The sequence below is a fragment of the Triplophysa rosa genome, linkage group LG24 (assembly GCF_024868665.1).
Source record: "Triplophysa rosa linkage group LG24, Trosa_1v2, whole genome shotgun sequence".
Taxonomy (NCBI): domain Eukaryota; kingdom Metazoa; phylum Chordata; class Actinopteri; order Cypriniformes; family Nemacheilidae; genus Triplophysa; species Triplophysa rosa.
The window spans coordinates 4,502,820-4,528,374 of NC_079913.1; the positions used below are offsets into that span (position 1 = coordinate 4,502,820).

The 25,555-nt window shown below is 39.4% G+C and overlaps 2 protein-coding genes across 3 annotated transcripts; both read left to right on the forward strand.

Annotated features, from left to right (window-relative positions):
* Positions 1-17: 17 nt before the first annotated feature.
* Positions 18-6,473, forward strand: naf1 (nuclear assembly factor 1 homolog (S. cerevisiae)). The gene is made up of 9 exons (XM_057324536.1): positions 18-136; positions 504-1,051; positions 1,252-1,420; positions 1,534-1,627; positions 2,781-2,863; positions 2,940-3,100; positions 3,224-3,275; positions 3,437-3,524; positions 3,692-6,473. Exons 1-9 carry the CDS (start codon positions 98-100, stop codon positions 4,018-4,020), a joined length of 1,563 nt encoding a protein of 520 aa, XP_057180519.1. The 5' UTR covers positions 18-97; the 3' UTR covers positions 4,021-6,473.
* Positions 6,474-6,502: 29 nt separating this feature from the next.
* LOC130548072 (coiled-coil domain-containing protein 136-like) lies at positions 6,503-25,199 on the forward strand. 2 transcript variants are annotated; one of them, XM_057324538.1, is made up of 9 exons: positions 6,503-6,655; positions 6,894-7,114; positions 15,674-15,991; positions 16,762-16,836; positions 19,561-19,866; positions 21,879-21,996; positions 22,723-22,996; positions 23,099-23,233; positions 24,849-25,199. In XM_057324538.1, exons 2-9 carry the CDS (start codon positions 7,060-7,062, stop codon positions 25,077-25,079), a joined length of 1,512 nt encoding a protein of 503 aa, XP_057180521.1. In that variant the 5' UTR covers positions 6,503-6,655; positions 6,894-7,059; the 3' UTR covers positions 25,080-25,199. The 2 variants fall into 2 exon arrangements, with proteins under 2 accessions (XP_057180521.1, XP_057180520.1); XM_057324537.1 differs by having other exon boundaries at positions 6,504-6,655; positions 19,561-19,872; positions 24,849-25,197.
* Positions 25,200-25,555: the final 356 nt, after the last annotated feature.

Below are 25,555 nucleotides of genomic sequence, written 5' to 3' on the forward strand. Positions count from 1 at the left end.
GAAAACATGGTAGCGGTTCCGGTTGATGTGACGTTGGGTGACGTAAAATCTTGTTTGTGGCGCTTTCCTCTCGCTGTTCTCACATGGTTATCTCAACATGGAGAAAACAAACACGGAGCGCGTTAATGATGGCAAGGTAAAGTATACTAAACGTCTAGTGTCTAGTGATAATTTCGCGTTTACGTGTTTTATTTATGTTGTCTATAAACTCGGGTGACTATTAGGACGTAATAGAATAGAACCTTAAACGACATCTTCAATCATCATAAACACATTAAGCAACATTAAGCAATGCACGAACTTCAGTTAGTTTACCATAAAAACGGTTATATGTTTTAACACGTGGGAAATGTTCTATTTCATATTTATGCATCATTACAGCATCACAAATGGTCTTTTCATACAAAAACAAATCTGATAACTTTGCATTGTCCACTTTAGTCCATAGCAGATTTGTTCATGTTTGATTATTTCATTTATTATGTGAATGCAATATTTTCCAGTATAAAGATGAGACCAAATCTGAGAAAATGGAAGTGGATGATGATACTCCACATTCTCAGTCTGAACCAACAGGTAATCTACAGAGCCCCGTTATCCAATCAATGCCTGGAGAGCCTTGCATCATCAGTCAGTCTGAACCAAATGTAGATCAATGCACCAATATTGGAGATCACAGTGTCAGGGGTCTGTCTGAACTAACAGAAAATCAGTGCACCAATATTGTGTCTGAACACAGAGATCATCACAGTGCCAGTTCTCAGTCTGAACCAAAGGATGATCATTGCACCAATATTGAGTCAGAACAGACGAGTGGCCATCAGTCTGGACAAGCAGAAATTCAACACATCAGTATGCAGCCTGAGCAGACAGGAGATGACTGCAACAGTGGTCATTCTGGACCGACAGAAGATCACCTCATCCGTAATACATCTGGACCTGCAGAGATGAAGTGTGAACCTGTGGTTAGTCCACAGACTGGCACTGGATCCTTGGCTCTGTTAAGCATGCAGTACAGAGGAAACAGCTCAGATGATGACCGCTCAGACAGGTCTGATTCTGATTGTAATTTTATTGTCCTAAATTGACCCCTTTTTATTTCGAAACCACCCTTTCTCGCCATTTGATTTAGGTTTGTGGTTGTTTAATTACTATAACACTATTATCATGTGTGGAAATTCAAAGTGTGGTTTTGTTTACAAGTGCAAGTTTTGTTTTCATTCTATAAGAGTTGTCTTTTATGTGACTCAGTGACTCGGACTCTTCATCCTCCACATCCTCGTCCTCATCATCGTCGTCCTCTTCCTCCTCTGAGCCTTTAATGGTCAATCAGGGTGAAGATGATGATGATGAAGGTGTTGCCATGGGCAGCGGGAAGAAGCCTGTGCCGGTCAAAACTCAAGACGAGCTACTTTTAAAGGTGAGAGATGATTATTTATAAATGAATATTTGTTTGTTCGTTCTGTATTTTGAGAGATTGGGATTTTTGCATGTCTGTCATTGACTGACATATTTTGTTGTGTGTGTTTGTAGGACCTTCCTGAAGTGGAGAATCTGACCATCAGCCTCCCAGACGATACAGAGATGGAGCCCATTGGGACGATATCAAGCATCGTTGAGCAACTAGGTATTTTTCTGTATGTAAGCACATATGGTGCCATCATGATATGTATGTTGATGCATCAAGCAGGTTTAAATGTTTAAAGAGCAACAATGGATGTTTTGCAGTCTAAAGGCCCGTTCAGATTGCCCACGAATATTCGGTGCGAATGTTCGTCGGGATAACGTTCTAGAACAAAAACAATAGATTCTTATGAAGCATTTCATATAGACCACGAATATCCGCGCAGCGAAAATGCGAAGATTTTTTTTACGTCTAGTGCGAGGAATCGTTCCCCATTCGCAAAACGAAGAAACGGACCGTCCAATAAGAATCGAGCATATTTTATATCACGCGCCTAGAATACAATTCAAATGTTATGTTGTAGTATGGGATATTACAAATATTTTAGCGGTACCAGTAAAAGTAATCAAATACAATGAGTTTCTTCAAATTTATATACAATAACTAAGCAGTTTTGCTTGTAGGTAGAAATCACAGGCACATGTAAACAAACATCAAGTCAAGTGTAAACATATTTTACAACCGTTTAAATAGTACAGCTGCGATGCAAATGCCATTTGGTAACTAATTAATCCCCAGACCATCGTCCTGATGTAACGATGAAAACGATCGTGGTACAGCTTTAACTCCTGGATCAATCTTTTTAACTCCCCGTGCTCTTCTCTCTTCTCAAGAATAGGGTGAACCCAATATCGTCTTTTTCTCTTCCTTTGCTCATTCAGGCAAAAAACAATAAACTCATCTTCGCTGCTGCTGCTGGAGAAATCCATTTATTGTTCTGCTGTTGTAAGTACGTAAAGCAAACTGTACTAGTAGCCTGTATTGCTACGCAGCCAAAGCCTGAATAGCGGTTGAGCGCCACCTAATGTTTAGGCGTGAAATGTATTCTCCATCAGAGCTGTCTACCTTGCGGGCGTCAAATAGAAGAAAGTGAACATTCGTTTCGTCGTTGATATGAAAACTTGGTTCGTTGGGTATTCGTTTCGCTTTTTCGCATCTCCAGCAATCTGAACGGGCCTTTAGTTAGACATCATGCACAGAGGACTTAAGTTTGGTCTTTGCATTTTGAAAAGTAATCATTTAAATTAATTTGATGTATGAACTTGAATGAAAGGAAATTGTGCCAAAACACTGACACCGAGTTGTCATATTTTAGTGATTGTGGAAGCATACAAGAACACACCACCACTTAGTGAAGACAGTGTTTTATTCAGTCAAAACAGAAACTCTGTTGGCAAGGTCAGTAACACCTACATTTCCACATTTAAAAATCTTTATGTATTGTGTTTGACTGAGGCCATTTGTTGTCCCTCAGGTTTTTGAAGTTTTTGGACCCGTTTGTCAACCTTATTACGTTTTGAGGTACAACTCGAAAGAAGATATCAGCAAGAAAGAACTCAAAATTCGAGACCCTGTTTACTTTGCCCCCAAAATTAAAGATTTCACGGGCTACATCTTTACAGAGCAACTGAAAGAGTAAGTACCTCATCCGAATGATGTGTCCATAGTGTTGGGTTGAACTCGCATTGAAATTCTGAATATCCTCAACACTGCTGTTGTATTTTTCCGCAAGCATTTACACCTTTTCCTTTCAACTAGCATCAAAGGGTCGGATGCATCCTGGAAAAATGACCAGGAACCTCCTGCTGAGGTAAATGTGGCCTGTTTGATACAATTGTTTGGAAAATTAGGTCACCATCGGCTTAAATGTTGTGGTGGAAACGCTTGTCCTAATAACTCTGTGTTATCTCGTTGTCTGGTCGCAGTAGTTTAGCCTCTCCGCTGATTAATTTTCACTCTTTGTGTTTGTAGGCACTAGATTATAGTGATGATGAACAGGAGAAACTGGCCAAACAGAAGCTGAAAGATCAAAAGAGACGGCAGAACGATTCGGGTACAGGTGGGTCAAGTAGGAAAGCTTAAAATAGAGGTTTTGGACGATTTTATTTATAGGTTTAATGATATTTAGGACTTAAAATCAAGTAGATAAATAAGGTGAATGGACACCACATTTTTGTTTCTTAGAAATTGTTACCCATTTCTTCACTTTTTTGTTCTCTTTACCAGACGAGGAATCAGACGGCCACAAAGTCCGGCCCGCTCAAAAACCGACCCGTCGGAGGCCCCGACAGAACCGCAACGCTCCACGCGGGCAGCACCACAATCGTGGTGGCGGTTTCCATAGCAACCATCATGCCCATCCCCACTTTCCACCCCCTGACTACATGTTCCCTCATTCTGATCCACACATGTTTCCCTACCAGGGCCCAATGTACCCACCATTCCCAAGACCTCCACCCTTTCACATGGGCATGCCCCCGTGGCCCCCAGGAGCCAATCAAGGCTTTATGTTTCATCCCCCACCTCCTCCCCCACCTCCACCATCTAATCAGTAAACCTGTGACTTTAATCAACTTCACCGGACAACACATAACCAGCGCCCTAGGAAGGGATTACAGTCTTTGTATACTAATTTGATTGTATACAGGTGTATAGTGTGAATCAAATCGTATTGTACATTATTGGAGTTACATTTTTCATTTTGTATTAAAAATGATTTCAGAGTTTTTAGTGTATTTATATTTGTAGTATTGTTAGATATAGTGGATTGCTGATTCAGTTTCATGTTGAAGAGAAACAACCCAGACCATCTTTTGACCTAAAATGTCACCGGCGCTCTATTCTGTGTGCCGTTTTTTCTCATAAACAGAGTTGTTCAGAATAGCATCAGCTCTCTGATCCCATGATTTCATATCCCTTACATTTACATGTAGTCATTTAGCAGACGCTTTTATCCAAAGCGACTTACAGATGAGGGAAACAATGGAACCAATTGGAACAACATAAGGACAACAAAAAGCATAAGCGCAATAAAAGAAAGCTGGTCTCATATATCCTACCACAGTATACAGAGCTAAGTATTTTTTTTTTTTTTTTGAAAGAGTAGAAAAGAGATAGAAGTCAGAACTGATCAGTGAGGTGTTGACGGAAGAGATGTGTTTTCAGACGATTCTTAAATAAGGTTACAGAATCTGCTGATCTTGTAGCAGCAGGCAGATCATTCCATAAATGTGGAACCGATCCCGAGAAGGTACGTGAGAGAAGTTTCCATGACCACCATTTTGGGATTCCTGGATGCTATTTATCTTCTGTTGTTTTGAAGCTGTAGTTCTGACCCCGTTATGACTCAAGGTCACTGTGTCCAGCAGATTGGCAGAGCCCAGAGCAATGCAATCCATCTGGGAGCTGGCAGTTTCATTACCATCCATGCAGTTTGGAGCACTTGGACATAAAGTGAGGACTGCGTTTGCTCTGTGGACCATTGAACCACTGAAACTGGAAGGAAATTGGTGTCGTTTATCTCACAGGGACATCGATCCTATGCTGTGGCAGGTCGGAAGGCATTACAGGTCTCTGTGTGTTTTTTGAACTACACATAAGAGTGCTTGTCTGTTTTCTGGCTTTGAGCTATAATATTGATTACTATTGGCTTTTTTATTTTAGATTGTCTAAAAAGGGGAGAATGTTAGAGCCCGTGTGACTCATGAGTTAACATCACATAACCTTGAGCTTACACTTTGTAGAGGACGTGTATCCATTTCTGCTGATGCCCTTTTGTGATTTGATGGGTCATTTAAGTGGATCATTTTTGGCCTTGTTTCAGCAGCGATTCGGTTGCCATTCAGCAGACCGCTTGGTTGCCAAGCAACGCCATCAAATTGCTCTGACGTGGTGTGGCGACTCTTGCCAATTGTCACTGTCACTTGTTAAAAAATGATGGCCACTTCAGAGATTTTCATTGCTGTGCAGTCTTTTATTTGTTGGACGTTTGCTACATCTGATCCAAAACAGGTTAAAAGTGTCTGTGTGAGGCGGCCGTGTTGTTTGATTGTAGATTTTTTGCTATTCACACTCAAAATTTCCCCAAATACTGTTGCTTTTAGTGAAAATACCCTACTGAAAAAACTGGTTTCCATTACAAACACCATTATGAATCCCCAGATGTTTACCATTAAAACCATTATGTTTATTCCTTATTCCAGTAGCATTTAATGGTAGTTCGATCCTATCCGCCAGATAACATCTCACCCACAGAACCCAACACATTACCAGTAGAGGCTCACAAAATTTCCATTAAAACCAATACAATTTCTATTATAACCATTACATCCTTTCGAAATTCTATGACTTTTTTTCTTGAATCAATAATATTTATGTCCCCGGAGGTTTGTGATTTGTTGATTTCAAACAGCATCTCAAATGATGATTGATGTTACGTATTAAATTTGTACTCTTTAATGGCCCACTTAGTAATTTTCATAAAAACGAAAACATGCCAAAAGATCACATTTGTGTAGACCTATGATACAATTGACAAAAATAATACAATAATAATAATTTTGTTAATATTATTGACAAGATACAATAATAATGATACTGAGTAATAGTAGTGTTTACCATAAGAAGTTTACTACAGTTTTTTTCATGTCGGTAGGTAAAATGATATCTTAAATGTTTTTGTTATTGTTCATTATTATAAACCTTTGCTTTTCCCTTACAAAAATGGAAAATGAATAATGGTTTTATTGTTAAATTATAATACACTTTTTTGCCATTGTACAAAGTTTGTACAAATATAATGCTGTGTGTTAAAATAATGGTTAACTATGGTTCCTGCAGTGCAACAATAGTAAATTTGTGGTTACTATGTTTTGTGTGTTACTTTAGTAGTCATGTTTAAATTTCGTAAGTGTTTTTTGCTCATTCTTTTAATATGGCCCAAAGTTCATATTAATATAGAAAAGTTTCCTTATTTGAGTCTGTGAGAAAATAGTTAACGGACGAGAAAACCTCCTATAATCACCTAAGGTTCAACGATGAAGGGGGAGCAAGAGAGCGCGAGGGAGGGAGAGAGTGAGTGAGTGAGCGAGCGAGGGAGAGGGACGGCAGCTCAGTCGAGAGCGCGCAGTTAACAATACAGCGGGAACGCGACGGGAACGTAAGCTGTCAGTGCACGAGATCACATTAAAGGTAAGAAAATGCTTTTGTGTTTTGAAAAAATCTCAGAGAACGTGAATATTAGTCTACGCAGATATCCTTGATGCTCTGCATTGTCTCGAGCTTTGTTTTGGAAGGAGGAGACAGAGAGTAGCACAGTTTAACAGGAAGAGCAATGAATCATCTCCAAGCATCAGTTTAGCTGGTTTGTTAGGACGTTGAACTAATATAGGCCTATGTGATATTGTTTGTGTGTGTTTTTGTGTGTCAGGATGCACCGACCGTTTTGCCACAGTGTGTGTGGAGACTGACATTTCTCCAAGGGCTTTGCGCGCATTGTCACTGCGACTGTTTCATTGGAGTGTACGTGTGGACATCTAGCCCCTCAGACCCCCCCGCCCGTGTATCACTTCCTGACGTCCGTCGCCACGGCAACCATGGACTGCGGATTACGTTTGCCGCCTGTCATCGAGGAGGTCCTGGATGCTGCAGGTACGAGTGAGATGGAGACAGGTGTTTATTCGTTCTACGATGCATGGAAATAATTGTTATCGTTTTCTCTCCCATCTGCATCTTCTTGGTTTGCTGAAGTTTAGAGGAATGAGATGTCATGCTTCCTTTGTCTGATGTGTGTGTGTGTGTGTGAGAGAGAGAGAGAGAGAGAGCATCAGTGTGTCTGTGAATCATCATACAGTTATGTGTCACAGCAGATCTAGTTTGTGTGTATCTTGGGTCAGAAAAACAGTTTTTTTATTACACCCCTAGCAAAACAACAAACCTTATGAAATTAAAAATGTGGTTTCTAGTTTCATTTACTCACCCTCATGTCATTCCACACCTTGTTGACTTTCTTCTGCAGAACATAGAGTTATTTTGAAAAATAACTTTTATATAAAATATTTTGAGTTATATTTATATTATATTAATACTTCATAATAATGACTTATTTTTGTCTGAATCCTTTTAAAGGAATATTTGACCCCAACATTTATTCACCAGAATTTTGATTTTCATTTATTCTACCGCAAAGGATTGTGAGAAATCAACCAACCACTTATTTTCCAATATCTAATGATGTGTCTACACCTTAATGTACATTTATGTGCATATATCTAACATCATAGATCTCCTTCGGATGAGCTTTGGTGTTTTAAATAGATGTTTTTCACACAGACTGGGATTGATTGTGCCTCTGATCAAAAGCGGCGGCACATGTGATCTTCAAAGCATCGCTGCCACCTCCTTCATCTCCAAAAGAACCGAGTCTCCTGCGACAAAACGCACCACTATTCTTTTACTTTTTTAACTGTGTTACTGCAGTAAATTGGGACATATGTCTCTGTAGGTGGACTGAGATGGAGACATAGAAGGAGGTTTCGAGATCGGATAGCATGGAGGGAGCGAGGGAGAGGAGGGTTTTAGCACAGCACACACACATGCTCTTGTTAGCTGTGCTTCCATGACAATTGCTTGTAAATGCCCTGCTGATTTTAACAACAGTAATACTGTTGCATCCGCTCCATCCACCAGACACCCACACGCTCCACATAATTTGAGTGCCACTTGCAATCCCTGTCCACCCCCGGATGATGAAAACACACATTATTTTCCCGTCGCCCACATTCCTGGGTGCTGTAGCGCCCACACAAGATCCGGTCGAACCCTAAAGTTTCTGCTGCTGCAGTTACCGACTTCTCTTACACGTGGAGGCTTCTTTCTCTTTTTATTTTATACCTTTTTAGGTTTTTGTCCGTGCAAGTTTGCCCAGAAAATTCCACTGATAACTCACGCTAAGAGATCGAAAGGTTAGATTTATTTTTGCCTGCAGTATGTTTTTTTCTTTTCACATTTTCTTTTCGCATTTAACAGCATGCCACAGTTATGGTCAGTAAATCTGAACTTATTTTGAACCCAGAACATTCTGTTATGGTGGAGGTTTGCTTTCGTGTAGATGTTCTTGAGGTTTGCATGTTGACCTCTGAACTGTGGTGACACAAACGAGGCCTATCCTTCCTCCCATCTTTTTCTCCTTCCTGCGGGTGTCCTCCCTCTGCTTGTGCTGACCCTGTCACAGATGTGAGGAGTGGCCATTCAGAAGGTTCCAGAAGAGCTGATGGCGCGAATCTCAAGGGCTGTTCTCAATGAGATCACGTTCGGTTAGCAAGAAAGGTTTTCATGCTGAGAGACGCCTTGCGCGGATGAGGGCCCACACACACTGACAGAAAATAAACGTTCTCAAGAGTGAACGCACAAAGAGTCCACAGAGAGAGCTAACTTTTCAGTTTCTTCTTTTAGAAATTCACATGGTTATTATTTTCTTTCTGACAGTGTATGTCTCTCTTTCAACTTCCTGTGTTGTCCTTTCTGCGTGCTTCTACAAAATTACCAAATGAAACCCAAACTGTTTTCTTAATATCCAAGACATCTATGACTTATTTTTCCTTGCATATTATTCTAAGAGGGAAAATCTTACACAATCTAAGCAAACCATGCGGCATAATTGGGGACAAAATATGATGTGTTGCCAAAATAATAGTTTGTTCTAGATAGTTGCTAGGATGTTACAAAGTGGTTGGTATTTTTCATCGTTTTAAATGTTGATATTTATTAAAGATCATAGTTAAATAGTGTCGGAAAGTGATGTCCGGAGGGGCTTATACAATATTTGCTTTTATTGCCCCTTAGGTTAGATTGAAATTATGTGACAAAAAAGGAAAATACAGTGTATTGGGGAACATTAATGCATAGAAAAATTAAAATCTCTCAAGAAATAGAGCATACAGTGACCGCAATTGTTTATTAGTTATTTCTTTTGTGTAGTAATATTTTGTAGCCATTGACTGTAAATGTGTTGTGTGTAATTTCTTTGCCAAGCCTCTTCCCATAGCTAAGCTTCAGTTTACACCTGTGAAACGTAAATATAAAGTTTTCAAAACATCTTGATAGTATATTTGAAAAAACGTTGGACATCACTTTATTTTAAACAAATACCATTGCAGAACCAGTCAGTTTATTTAATACACAAATGTGTAAAACATGTGTATGCTAACAGCACAAAAAGATTTCAATAAGAACCATTGGGGCTTTTGCACGGGGCTGTAACCATAGCAACAAGGCATGCGCGTGAACTCCTGCAAACTTTAACGTCACCCTGCCCCCTCCCCTTGCGTATGTCAGAGAGAGAGAGAGAGAGAGAGAAAGAGCGAGCAGCAATCTCCCTTTCTGCAACTTGCTCTCCCCACTGACTCCCTCGTTCCTGCTTCCCACTCCCGCCCCCCTCACTTCTCTCTCTACCTTTCTTCCTACCATCCAAGCCGATGTGAATAATTCATGGTTCTCTTCACTGCGCCAGAAACCTGACACGCTTACGCACAGACATTTAAAGCACTCTAATGCTTCTGGGAACGAGTACAATCTCACTTGAACCGACCGCTCATCATTCCTCTGCCAAATTCACGTAGTTCTCTATTTGAATTCATGTTTTCCTGCTTTCTTACGTTGTCATTACTCTACTTTCTTATTCTACGGTGAAATGCTGTGCTGTGGGTGTCATAGGAAGGGACACGCGCACACACACAGTGTAACTTGTCTTGTCTAATGGTCAGTGATGCTCGGAAACAGGAAAACAGAGACTGCATATATTTGGGATTGTTTTATTTCATTTACTTGCTCTCGGCGAATATACCAAATTCTGGTTAGAGGTTTTCTGCTGCTGTGGTGACAGATACTGTATGTTGTCATTATTTAATGAGAGATCATTTACAGTGTCACAATAGAGGAGAGGAGCAGGGATAAATAATTATGTTGTTTCGTGAAAAGATATTGGTATTTATGAAGCTCAGGCGGTAGAGCTTTGTGTTAGGAAAGCAAAGCTCATCGGTTTAATACTCAGAAAACACACATAGTGATGCACTTTAACTCGCTTTGGATAAAAGCATCTGTCAAATGCATGTAATGTAATGTAATTGTAGATATTGCTTCCGCACCTTTGAGTTCTCAATGATGTTCTTGAAGTCTGTCTTTACGACTGGATGACGATTGAAATTGTGTTTGCGTTGGATTGTTAAAGGGCCACACAAGCTTTGTTTAATACAGATAGCAATGTCGACTATTTAATTCTAGGATAACATTTTTGAACACGGGCAAAGTTGTTTTTAAAGTGTAGCCCCAAAATATATATTATGTCGTCATTTATTCACAGTTGAGCATGAAAAAAACATTTTTGCAAATTTTGCAAGCTGTCCTTATGAGTTAGTTTTAAAACGGCAAAGAAATAATAGTCCTTGTTATAATTTTTACTTGTTATTTACTTCACATGCATTCAGATGCGTATCAAGACAGACAGACAGTCATGTCAGACAGGATTTCTTTGTTCTGCTGAGCACAAAGGAAGACATTTTGAAGAATGTAGGAAAGCAAACAGTTCTGTGGCACTTTTGACTGTAGTTTTTCCTACTATGGTTTGGTTACAAGCATTCTTCCAAATCTCTTTCTCTGTGTTCATCAGAACAAAGATGTTTATACAGATTTAGAACAACTCGAGGGTGAGGAAATGATGACAGATTTTTTTTCTTTGAACTGTGCCTTTAACTCAACATATTAGGGACAGATTGTTTTGCTTTTAACCCAACAGTTTTTAGAGTGCATTTATCCATGTTTTTTGTAATTTACTCTACAGACAGGCACCATTTAGCCGCTCAGTCTGGGTCCTGTGGTCTAAATTTATTCTGTGGTTAATGCAGACTTATATAGCAACTGCATCATTTCCTTCAGTTGGAAGCCTGTAGCTTACACCCCATGAGCCCGCAAAAGTGCAACTTTTGACCCATTACTGAATATGACTGTATAGTTGTAGTACTTGTTTTTTTCAACTTGGTTGAAAACAGCACGCTGCATTGCAGTCATGCTTTAATAAAGAGGAGGAATGTAATTTACTTTTAGGAAAATTCCTAGCATAGTTAAAGTCTTTGTTTGTTAGTCTTGGTGTTATACTCTGAAAGCTGAAAAAACACGGACAGAGGAAGACCTCAAAGCCTGCTTTTATGATTTATCTCGCCTGTTATTGAAAGCAATATATTTGTGATGTATGCAATGTATTTTTTCTTACGTTTTTTATAAGGGGTAAATTCACCAAAAAATAAAAGTTCTGCCATCATTTATTCACCCTCGTGTCATTTAAAACCTGTATCACTCTTTTTTTTTTCTGTGGAACACAAAGGAAGATATTTTAAGAGATGTCTCAGTGGTTTTGTATCCACACAATGGAAGTCAATGGGGGTCAGTGTTGTTTGGTTGCCAGCATTCTTCAAAATATCTTCTTTTGTCTAAAGCTCAATATGAATGTGTTCTGAATCATTAGATGTGATGTTATGATGTCTTGGAAGTCTTTCTTTGACGTTGACAATAAGACAGCTGTCTTAGGTTTCACACAGTCCTTTGACTTTGAACTTCACTTATTGATTTTGTATGCACGTTGGCAGAATTTTTTAACCTTGAACTTGCTCGAGGCCACGGTGCCCTCTAACTTTTCTATTAAAGGAATGAAGCAAGACTATTAATCATTTTTAGACTCGTTGTTTAATGGAGGGGTGATGGCAGCAGAGTTAAAGTGTGTGCGTAAATTCAAAGCATACTGTATGTGTGTTAAGGTTAAGGTCAGTGTAGTGTTTCCCCGGACCAGCGATGGCAATGAGAGCAAAACGATAAACAGGAAACTGATGTCACCATCTGGATTTTAGCCAGACATAGGCAGATCATAATCTGAATGCGTATGGCGTATAGAAAAAGAGAGAACAGTGGGCTTTATTGTAGAAATGAATTGTGGGAGGAATTAGAAATGAGTCACTGTTTTATGTATTTGGAGAAGTTTATTCATTCTGCTTTAATGACCCCTCTTTTAATGAGAACAAGTTGCGCTGATTGATTGATGATTTTCATGTTTTTGTAGTAGTATATTGTGCAAACAAAGTAGCCTTAAAATTAAGTGAGGAAGTGTGCAAGACAAGAACGGAGAGGCATTCTGGCATCTAATGGTGTTGTTGTTTTATTGCTGCTGTTTTTTGTATCTGGAGAAACTGCGCTGGCTCTCCACCGGCACCACAGGCCAGTCCCAAAGCCACACTTGTTGTGACCGGAATGATATTAATCCTGTGAGCTCATGAAAACTCTGACAACAAAATTTAGGACCACCGATACAATGGCATTAAATAAGACCCTCTAGATATGGTCTGAAATCACTTTAATATCGTCTTATGATATTGAAATGATCTCTTTTGTGTCATCCTTATGTCCAAAGGGAAATGAACTGCGTCTGTTGTTTTATAAGTGATGTCTGTTTATGCCCTACTTTAACATCATATTCTCACATTCATTTAGTTCTTTGTAATCCGGTAATAATTTAAGAAAGACCCTCAAATTCTATTAGTCAAACTTTTTAGTCTATGTTCTGCATAACAAACATAATGTCTACCATTACATTTACATTTAGTCATTTAGTTTCCTTGAGGAGTCCTTGTCATACACAACCAAAAATAAAGAATCTGGGTTAAACAGGAAGTGACATTCTGTCAGTCATGGATGTGTACAGTGTGTAGTGTTGTTACACATTTTAATCATGATTTTGGGATGGTTTTGAGTCTTAAAGATTACAGGAACAGTAAGGGTTTGACATTTTTTCAAATGAAATTTGTCATCATATTGGCGCCCTCCGTGCACTGCAAACCCATATTTTTAATGTCACAAAGCACACAAAATGAAAAATTCTGTCATCATCATCATGTCTCATCTAATAATATACTGTACTTCTGGAAAGCATAAGGGTGATTCAATTATAAAATAATTTTCATTTTTATATTAACTTAATTTTGTGGCCTTTTTCACCCTGAGGGACATTTCATGATTAGTGTACAATACGCTCATCTCATCCTGTGATAGATGTGGATTTCTGTATGTGTATGATTCTCTGCCCCTGCAGAATAATTCATAGCTCGGATATGCTGGATAAAGCTTATTGGTTACTATCAAAGCTGCCTATAATCCTGAAAGCTCAAGACACGGCCTTGTCTTCTGCTTTAAGTCTGTGTGACAGAGATGGAGAGAGTTCCCACTTTGTCATTATTATTTAATAGATGTTTTGAACATTTTAATCTGTAAAGCACGATCAATAATACAGGGCTCATTACAGCGGCATATATATCATTGAATAATAGAGAGAGAGGGATGGAAAGAGCAAACATATGAGAGGAAAAATAAAGAAAGGAGAAGCAGTGAGTAAACAAAAGATAGAGCGAGAAATGAAGAGGGAGGAAAATCTGGCGAGACTATTTATTTTCTGCTTCGACAGATTTTGTTAATCCCTCTCAGGCATCTGATCTAAGAGGATCAGAGAGGTGAATTGTCTAGTCAGATTTGGCACGGCAGACTGTCTCTTGTGTCAGTGTGTGAAAGTCAGATCGCAGCCTTGTTTGTAAGGCAAGAAGGTTCATACACAACGGTAGAAAATTTACATTTGGAACATGAATTATTCTATTTCAGGTTGCCTTCTGATATTATAGACTTGATTTTATAAGATTTTATACGATTGTGTTGAATCGCTATGAATGTGTGTGTATATACAAAAGAAAGAAATTTGTTATTTGTTTTATAAGGAGAGATCAAGTGTGTATAAATGACTGACCGTTTAGATGGCCCAGTTCTCAGAGTTCAGAAGTTAAAGTTCAGGTGAGAGAATCCACAGCTGACGACACCTGTTAGATTTCTAGGTCAGACATGGAGGGAGGGTGTGTGTGTGTGTGTGTGTGTGTGTGTGTGTGTGTGTGTGTGTGTGTGTGTGAGGGTGTGTGAGAGTGTGTGAGAGAGAGAGGGCGGGTGTGAGGGTGTGAAATTGAGAGCAGAGAAAAACAGGTGAGTGTTTGAAAGACAGAATCATGTAAAGAACAGAAGTATAATGTTGAAAATTAGACTGCGGGGATACAACGGAGGTGATTTGAATAGTGAGAAAGTCAGGGAGGAGATGGTGAATGTGTAAAGGAAAAAAAGATGGAGAGGGAGATGAAGAGAAGGTGGAATATTATTTAACCAGCTTGCTATACAGTATTTGAAAGCCTGTTACATTTAAGGAAAAGTATATATAATATACTATTATTATATTTACTATTATACTATTATTAATATACTATATATAAAATAGTATAATATTGTTTTTTTACTGTATATACACACTCCTGCCACTAGAGGGCGCACTGGGTCTCTTGCATTTTGCACCTCTGTGCTATTGACTGATTTGTGTGTGTGTGTTTGTGAGTAGACAACAGGTGATGGCAGGAGGTGCAATTAATTGCACCGTGGGCTTCGGGCCCTGTCGGCTCTGGGTGGGTGTTTGGATTGCTTGAGGGAGGTCTGTTGGGAGCCGGGGGAGATGAGAGTCGGGCCGGCAGGTGATGAAGTGGTTCCCTCATGAAGGTGCTGAACTGGATGGATTTAGCGGCTGCCCACCAGGGACGACAGGTGGAGGTTGGGGGTGGGCGTCTGGGACATGCATATCTGCACATCTCCTTTCTAAATGGAGAAATGAGTGCATGATTGAGAGAATGCTTAAACGTTAAAGACATTTTGCTGGATGAGCTGATATTATTAGTGCAAGTTAAACCCAGACAAGTTGAGAAATGCATTTATAGGTAGATACAGTAAAGTACAGCATGGAAAACCTGACTGTACACATCTTACTTTTTACAGCCAAAGTAATACAAAATAAAATATTAGTGCAGGTTGTAGTGGGATATCGTGTCTAAATTATGAGAAATTACATTCCAATAATAAACTATAATGTAGCAATTGTTATATAATCATGGTTATATGGAATAATTATACATAAAACATAAAAGGTGTTTTATTCCACATAAAATATTTTTTTTTTTACAAACTCAAACAAATGTTTAATATTTGCAATGTCTCATCACCAGGAAACAGATCCCGAGGGTCATAACCCATCATTAAAGTTTATTTAAAATATCATTCATCTGTAAAATGTATCCCACTCTCACTTTGTCTCAGATGATGTGTGCGATCTGAAAACAGAGCGGCCAGGCATAGGCATCGACATGACGGCCAAAGAGCGGGAGTCACTGGAGGAGAACGAGGACAGAGATCAGAAGAACACAGAGGTTGGAAATGGAGAGAAGGGGCAAGAGGACGAACGAGAGAAGAAGGAGGTCAAGGAGGAGAATACGGAGGAGGGGGAAGAACAGACAGGAACGGACGAGGAAGACGAGCTGGAGCTTCTGAGATCGCAGGTGGTGCAGCTGCTGCTGGAGCTGGAGGAGACCAGAGAAGTGTCACAACGACACGAGGAGAGCTACAACGAGCTTCAGGGTGAGCATGTGTGCGCCGGGTGAGTGGGAGTTTTCTGAGGTGTGATGTCATCAGTGGGGAGCCCCCTCTGAGCATGCTCAGCTGTCATTGACCAGCAGACCACCTGTTCTTCAACTCTCGCCGAGTCACTGTGCCACATACATGCGAAATCAGTCTGAATCATTTGTTTATGAGTCCGACTAATCCGCATTTGAAACCTGATCATTGGCTAAATTATCTGGTTGCTAAATTGTAATAGGTTTTTTATTTTTGGATGAAATATTCGTTTGATGTTTGATATCAGTCGCAAGTAGGATAGTAAAAAGTTACTATTTACTACGGGTGATTCAATAAAATGCACAATGCTGAACTCACAATTACGACTGTATCACAATATTTTGAATGAAATATGAAGAAATGAAGCATCATTGAAAACATTAACAATTTTCTTTAACGTTTGTTATTTTGTTAAAGAATTGACAACATTTGAGATTTCATTAAACTTTATGTACTGTATGTAAATGAATAAGTATTGAATAGACCTGTCAATGAAAAATAAAGCTGAGTTTTAACTCAAAATTTAAATTAAGAAAGCTAAACCCTAAGAGAGACCTTCTTAAAGCAAGAAAAGCACAAAATTAAACCTATCATTTGACACAGGTCACATGTTGCCAGCTCAGCCAATAGGATTAAGCAGACGTATTGTAAAACAACCGCCATAGCCCTAAGATACAGTACATATACGATACATCAACCTGTTACATTGATAGGAACATTCTTTTGCTTTGTAGGTATACTGGAAGAAGAACGTCTGGCAAGCGCCCACCAGGCTGAAAGCTTTACAAGACAGATCCAAAGACTTCAAGGTATCACAGTAAACACACACGCATACAAACCCAGACACATCTCAATGTTAGTGCCAAAAATGTACTCAGGGACATAAAATGTTAGTTGTCAAATATGATTTTCTGTCACAGCTGTTTTTGTCTCCGTAAGACATGTTGGATAACAGCTGTGTCCAACACTAATAAATAAACATTCTTCATATCACACCTTCACTGATCATTGAATTTCATTATAAAGGAATTGTCTTTGCCTCCTCATTCAGAACAATAGCTATGTCTTCATTCATGTATTAGAAATGATAATATCAAAACTAATTTCATTGTGCCTTGCACAGCATTTACGCTCTTCCGCAAAGGCTTGTTGTATTCAGTCAAACTGTTATCTGCCAATGATTTGTGACTGAGATTATTTCCGTTAGAACACACATTATGCAGTCAGCTAACACAGCGCAAAGAGTTGTTCCAACATGATGTCACTTCCTGTGGCATATACTGTACATCCTCATCTGATGGAGTGAATACTGTGTAGATACAAGTGCAAGTAAGGTGTGTGTGTGTGTGAGAGTTGTAAAGCCACCGCAAGGGCAGATCGCAGTGGGAATAGAGAGACAATGGATTTTCCCAGCGACTCCACTTTGCTCCGCAGTGAAGTGACTTCAGATTAATTAAATTAAATGAACTGTGAGGACGCAAAGTAAACCAGCATTTACTGCTCCGCCTGTCTGGAATGACAAATATGAACAACACAAATTGCTGCCAGAGTCAGATTATTATAGTACAGCTGAATGATAGAGAAACAGATTGCTCAATTTAATCACAGATGATGCCAGCTTTAGGGTTTTTTTCCAAACTGTGTTGCTGCATTTTTCGAACGAGACTGATTATAGTTTTCCAGAGAAGTCCTTGCAGAGTAAAATTCGCACTTTGCGTGGTTAGTTTGAGTCGTTTTGAAAGTTTTTGACATTCAACAGCTGTACGTGCCGAGTGATTGTTATAATGAGATGTGAAATGAAGGCTTGTATTGTTTTACTCCAGATGACCTCGATTTTCAATCCGGGGTTGATTTTGATCTTTATAGATCCTTAGATGTTTCATATAATCAAATGATACATTGATTTTTATATGTTAGTTGACAGCTTGTTTTGTCTATTTTTTATTTTCTCATATATTTTCTCTCTTCATAAATTACTAAACTCTTTCGTCACCTTAAAGTAGGTTACACCGTGCCTCCAGCATTTCAATAACTTTCTGTGTATTTTTAATTTAACTTAAATGGAAACTTTTGCTTAAAGGCATAGTTCACCCAAAAACAAAAGTTCTGTTGTTCATTTGTTGTTTATTACTCAGTGTCATATGACTGTATTTCATTATGGAAGGGCTAAAGAGACATTGCTCTTTTTTTATACAATGGGAGCGAATGGTGACTGAGACCATTCAGTTCCACAAAAAAAATTCAAAGACCTTTAGGTTTACGTTGAACTTGGTTAAATTAGAACACTTTTTTTTACAATTAAAGGTACAATGCGGGATGTTTTGTATGATCTATTAACAGAAATGCAATATAACATCTTTAGATGTGTATAAAAACCTTACGTAATGAAAAGTTATGTTTTTATTACCTTAGAATAAACCAGTTGTATCTACATAGGGAGCGGGGACTATCTACATGGAATTTGTTATGTTGCGCAGCCATGTTTTGTACAAGCTCTAACGGACAAACAGCGCGTTTCGTATATGTTGGTCTTCTTCGTGTGTTTTTTAGACGCAGCTTGCGTCATCACTGAGTTGAAGACGCACAAAGTAGTAAGTCGTAGTACGGAGAGAAGGAGGAGTAGTCGTCGTCTAGCTGAAGCAATTGATTGTTCTGTCTTAGAAGTTTTGATAAAATGGAGGACCATGCGTATTGTGCACAAGATGTTTCCACTTTTTCAATGTTTACCAAACAACTGTTTTGTTGAAACGGTAACGTTAGCATTTTATACAAATGGCCATATAACCTCCGAATAATAATGTTTTTCCGTCCCTGCGGTACGTACTCCGGTTGTTCCTGACTTTACAAAGGGGGAGACAAACGTCTACTAACTTACACCTAACTGCCTATGTCACTGTCAGATCAAACGCTTTGAACAGCGTTGCTATTTACGATTAGCTAACTTTAGTTACTTCACTACTCTCAGCGTGTACTAGATAGCACGCAAGAAATATATCTAATTATAGAATTGTAACAGTAACTTTCGCAATAGAATACATGTTAAATGATTAATTACGTTAATATATTGCCTTACCTGCTTGTATCACTACTATCCGCTGTCTCAGTAGACGACATCTGCGGCCACCGTCGTAATTCGAAAGGGAGGGGTGGGCAAATGACTCAGAGATTTGTTGCAAAACTATAATACAAAGCTAGTGGCCGCTGATTTTCAAGAACTGCGCCTTTAAATGACTGTCAAAAAGTGTTTTGACACTTGCTTAAAGAGATCCTACCATGGTAGTCAATGGTGCCCCAGAACTGCCAGTTGCTAACATTCGTCCAAATATCTTTCTTTGTGTTCAACCGAACAAACTTGAGGGTGAGTAATTTATGACAGAATTTTTATTTTTGGGTGTAGTGTCCCTTTAAGACATTTTTAATTTAGGGCGTACCGTCCCTTTAAGTGTGCATCTTTTGTGAAAATAACACTAGTACTCTCAAATGTATCTCCTCTAAATGTTGTCTTATCTCACCTGTGATGTTCTGACCCATAGCCCAGCTGCGCTCGGTGCAGGAGGAGCTGGACAGCCTGGAGGAGGAGAAGGCCAGCGAGCTTTGGGAGGCGCAGGGGGAGCTGCGTGTAGCTCAGGAGGAGGTGCAGGAGCTCCAGCAGGCGGCGGAGGAGGCTGCAGCCGAGCGGGAAAATGACATCGCTCTGCTGCAGGAGGAGCTGTGCCGTCTGCGCGCCGAGCTGGAGCGTCTGCGCGGCACCACACAGGAGTACGAGCTGGAGCTGACCACGCTGAGGGCCGAGATCAGCATGAAGAGCCAATGCAGGGAGGAGCGGGAGAAAGCCGCAGGTGAGGGTACGTATACAAAACAGAGGCCAGACACTCCTATTGTTCATATGAGCATCACAGCAGTGGTCCTTATGACGTAAACAGCTTAATAAACAAACAAATAAAAGGTTAGTGAAAATGTTCAGATCTAGGAGGGTGTGATGCTTATGTTCATAGGGATAGAAAATAATTAATTCAACAGAAGGCCTCACCAAGATAAAAAAGTTTATGTTAGCCAGCTGAAATTTTTCCGACCTCGTTCCAACAATTTCACAAATAGCACTAATACAACATAACAAATTCATCATCTGCTTTTCTTCACCGTTGACCGTCGCACTGATTAAACGTGTCCAAACCTGACAGAAACGTTACATATGGGTTGTGCTTTACCCAGAATGCACATACATTGACAAATGTGTGTGTATTACAAGCGTTGTATGTTCCCTCATCGTCTGAGTGTGCGTTTGACATTCTGACAGACTGCAGGACCTTCGTATAGCCTCATTTGTCTGAGCTGTGGTGCTGGTGTTGACATCTTTCTCTGTCTCTGAGGGCACGGGGGCGGCTTTCTGCTCCCCTGTTGCCTTTAAAACTTTACTATATTAAGATCTGTTAAAATACGACTTATGGCTGGAATACACTACAAGACTTTTGCTCAGATTTTCAGTCTGGAGTTGTTGCAGAAAGTCTGCAGATTTGATCATGTATCGTTTTCTATACAAACGTTCAAAAAGTCTGCAAGTGTATGATGTCTAGTTTTTTAAAAATCTGTTCTGATTTTGAAAGTCTTGTAGTGTATTCAAGCCTTAACTAACCGCTGGTGGAGCAATCGGTACAACTCATCGCAAAACAAGAGGACATTGAAGTCTTTGGTTAATGTGTTCATCTTCCTTCTCATCTGGGGTCAGATGCCGGAGAAGAAGAGGTTAAGATATTAAAGTTGTTTATCAGTACACACGTTTCTGATGGTTATTAAATTACATCACATACACACACTGGCTGTCAGTATGCAGATGCTAGAGAGTTGTTTGCGAACGTGAGAATACTTCCAGACTGAAGGCAATGCTCTTGGGGGTGAATGTTGCATTATGGGGGATGGGGAAACAGGACTCTTGATTGACAGGTCAAACTGCTGCGGCACGAATGTTGTTTCCATGGAGACCAGTTGCAGGGTTTGCTGTGTATTTACAGCCCTCTGGTGAAATGTCTAGTTTTTCACTGCTGCACATTATTTGTGTGAATAAACCAAAAATCAATGGTTGACGAGCAAGTTTTCGCAATTCCTCAAATATTTTTCCATGCCTAATTGTCAACAAGTAACGGAAGACTAAAGGTTTTTGTACCCCCACATAGATTATGAAAACTTTCAAAGTAATGAACAAATGTAAACGTCATTGTACATTTTATTTAGAAAAAAAGTTGACTAAAATGTGTTTAATATTTCGTTAATGACAATGGGGATGGCTAAAATGACTAGAACTAATCTGGATTTTCGTCAGAAGACTATGACTAAAACTAAATCAAATTTTGCTGCCAAAATGAACATGGATAGGTGTGTGGTACTACACACAGTATTTTTTGCAGTATGCATGTTTACTATTAGAATACATGTAGAATCCCAATACTGTATCCCACAATGCAATTCCTTTAACTTGACCTTCCAATCTGAGTGTGACAAATGCAACAGAAGATTAATAAAGTGCCATTTATAATGTCTTATGCACTCGCTGTTTGATCAGAATGCCAAAAATGTAGACATTGATGAAAGAAAATCTGTTCTTGTTTCTGAGAATTATGAGATAGTTGCCAGTTATCGCTTAATTAAACATACAACAATGAAGTCATGTGATGGTATTTTAACATATTACTGTTTAAAATGTTTATCATTACGTAATGCATTGCTATTTGACATAATAACAAACATGTATACATTAAATTCTATAGCTAGTATTCCATTCTTGAAATTGTCAGTGTCGTTTCCTCTCAGGCTTTGACCGGCAGCTGTTGTTCTGATTTACATTGTGATTGGACAGGTGATGTGGACCAACTGATGGAGGAGTGTCGCTCTTTGAAGGACGAGTGTCAGACGCTAAAAAATGGCAACAAGCAGCTCTCTGAGAAACTTGAGATGCTAGAACAGCAGAGAGCCAGGTGATTGGCCACACAGCCTGTCAATCAAACACCGATTACAATTAGGTCAAACCTTTATATTTGTTAGACATTATTTGTCTCAAGGGATAGTTCACCCATTTACTCACCTTCGAGTTTGTATACATTTCTTTGTTCTGATGAATACAGAGAAAGATATTTGGAAGAATGCTTGTAACCAAACTGTTTTTGGACCCTATTGACTACCATAGTAGGAAGAATGTAGGAAAGCAAACAGTTCTGGGGCACTTTTGAATGCCATTGTTTTTCCTACTATGGTAGTCAATGCTGTCGTCCAAATATTTTTCCCTGTGTTCAACCAAACAAAGAAATATATACAGGTTTGGAACAACTAGAGAGTGAGTAATTCATGACAGAATTTTCATTTTTGGGTGAACTGTCCCTTTAATGCACACTCAGTAAACAATTTAGAAGGAAGTGTTTCAAAGCAGCATGAAACAATATTTATAATATAGTTCATCTGTTCATCTGAACATACGCTTCTGTCTTATAGAGAGAGAGAGAGAAAGATTAAACAGAATTTCCAAGAGTGTGAATAAATGATGATGAGAGAATTGGTGATGAGTACTGCAGTGCGGTTTTCACACACATGCGACGATGTCATTTAATAATTATACCCCCATAACAAAGTAAATCTATTAGATTAACACGCATCACAACATGTGTCTATGGATAATAAATGACCACTGCCTGTTTTCATCCTCAAAGCTCCAGTGACTCATATCTGAGCTTAACAACGGAACAGAACGATGGAGATGACACACAAAATGACGGAGAAAAGGAGGAGAAGACCGAAGCTTACGTGAGCACGTTGGGGGTAGAACAAGGTGGAAAATGGGTGGACGCCTATACCCAGAAGAACATCTCGTTTGAGGGGAAACCCGTCACCCCGACGGGCCGGAGTGGAGGATTTTCTGAAGTGTTTTCTCTTAAAGACCAGCTGAAGCAAGCTGAGGAGAAAGCCTCACAGGTTCAGAGAGAGGTATAGCACATCTACAAATGAACTTTTACACGTAGAATTAAACTGAAAGATCCCTTTATCTCACGCTTTCTGTTCGTTTCTTTATATCTGTTTCTCTTTTAGTGTGAGGGACTCAAAGGAGAGCTTCTTGAACTTCAGGGGCTTTACGAGTGCAGCCAGAGGGAGAGGGCGGGGCTGGAGGCGGAGCTGCAGCGCTGTAGGATGGAGCTAGATCGGTTGGGTGGAAGGAAGGCTCAGGTGAGGGGTTCTAAAGGGCTTTGGACATCAGTCATACACACTGATCCACAACAATCTCTCAGGAACTTGAGAACCATGCTGACAAAAATGTGACCTTACCTTAAATAAATCATCATAGTGAACACAAGTAGGCATTACTCACACAGCAAGCAGGTCAAGATATTTTCAGCCGAATGAAACCATGACTCCATCAGCCTACATGTTGTCAGCGTTTGAAGATGCTCTGCACATGACTAATGTTTGCATGTGGGATCAAGCGCCAGCAGTGCTTGTCTTTCAAAGCGCATCCTGTCTACTAAACCACTCTGCCATTCTCGGACGAGTGTCTGTGTTTCACCTTGGGATGTTTTTGTCACACACATTGATTCTGGGCTGTGTGTCTTTTCTCGTCTTGTGTTTGTCAAACCTCTTGTAGCTAATGTTCTTGATCCACTGTAGCGAAAAAATAACGCTTATTTAATCTGCTTTTGTGTTTGTACGATGTGCACTGACATAGAGGTCTATCTAACCCCTGTACTGAAAAATGATTCGCCATAGAGATCTTTCTTATAAATTCCACCATTGATCTCCAAATGTAAGACTTCTCCAAGTAAAGAGTCTGTCCAGTCTGAGTATCGTGTCCCATGTCAATCATTCGTCATCCATAGTACTAGTTTAAAGACCCCATGAAATCAGAAAGCCCCCAGAATTCAAATTTTTGGGGACTTTTAGACCATGCATATATTAGCCAGGTCATTACTGTATTCTAATGTACTTGTAAAAGCTAACTATAAATGCATATAAAATGACAGCTTTTCTCTTCTGGGAAAACGGAACAAAAATGTTGAAGACTCAAACCAATGAATAAATCATGGGTGTGACTTAACTAAAGCTATTGGCTACTTAAAAAGGGAAAATGTGTTTGATATGTTCTACCTTTTTAATTTATTATAGGAAATGCATTAACACAGAAAAGAAAATACCGGTCAGGCTTTCACGGGGTCTTTATTAGTGTGGATAGCCCCTCACTCACACTGTTCTGCTGCCTACAATCCCCATAATCTTTTAAAGGAATGTTCCAAGTTAAAGCCGCGATCCGTAACTTTTTTTGGGTTAGAAATAATCAATAATCAATTATTTAGCAATTGTAGTACTTACTTTATTTTTACTTCACCCAAATTCGCAATGGTAAGCTTATATTACTTTTTCTCATTTGAGCTGTCGGGTAAGCCTACAATTTTGTTGGAAATGTCAGTTTGACACCATGTGACGTCAGCCTATATGAAGTAACCTGCAATGTTTCAAGCAGAGATAAAAAGGCAAAAGTTACGGATTGCTACTTTAAGTTCTTCATGTGATATGCTGTTGATTTATAACAAAAAGATAAGTTTCCTAAAGTAAAAACCCTTTAATACCAACTCTAAGAAAAGTAAAAGCCACATGTCAACTTTATATAAATAAAGGAATTTGAACAGTTTTTGGAAGGTCCTTCTCGCTCTTGTGCTCTGTTTTGTCTTGTCCCTCAGTTTGCAAATACACTTTGACAGTTGCATGTACACTGTAAGTCTATGGAGCAATCATGCAAGGATTTGTCTGTCACAGTCGATCGATTTAACCTGGAACATTCCTTTAACAGATTGGGCTGGCTGTGCGGTGTGGGCAAGGATCTTTAAATGCCAAGATGGCAACCTTGGCTCACCGTTCATATGCCGGAGGCTCGAATCGAGCACAAGGTTTCCATTTTGTGTTTAACCATCTTTGCTGTGTATCTAATCTGGGTGTACTTTCCTGTTTCCCTGCTCTCTTGTGGTGTTCCATCGCTTTGTTCTGTTGCTTTTTGACAACTGCATACACATACATGCCATAAACAACCATACGCTCACAATGCACACGGCACTATATCAAATTCCAAACAAATTTGATGATTCTTTTTAAACTGCTGGCATCTATCTATCTATCTATCTATCTATCTATCTATCTATCTATCTATCTATCTATCTATCTATCTATCTATCTATCTATCTATCTATCTATCTATCAGTTGCTTGTATCACTGCTATCCGCTGTCTCAGTAGACGACATCTTTTTTTACTGTTGCGGCCACCGTTGTAATTCGAAAGGGAGGGGTGAGCAAATGACTCAGAGATTCGTTGCAAAACTATAATACAACGCTAGTGGCCGCTGATTTTCAAGAACTGCGCCTTTAAATGACTGTCAAAAAGTGTTTTGACACTTGCTTAAAGAGATCCTACCATGGTAGTCAATGGTGCCCCAGAACTGCCAGTTGCTAACATTCGTCCAAATATCTTTCTTTGTGTTCAACCGAACAAACTTGAGGGTGAG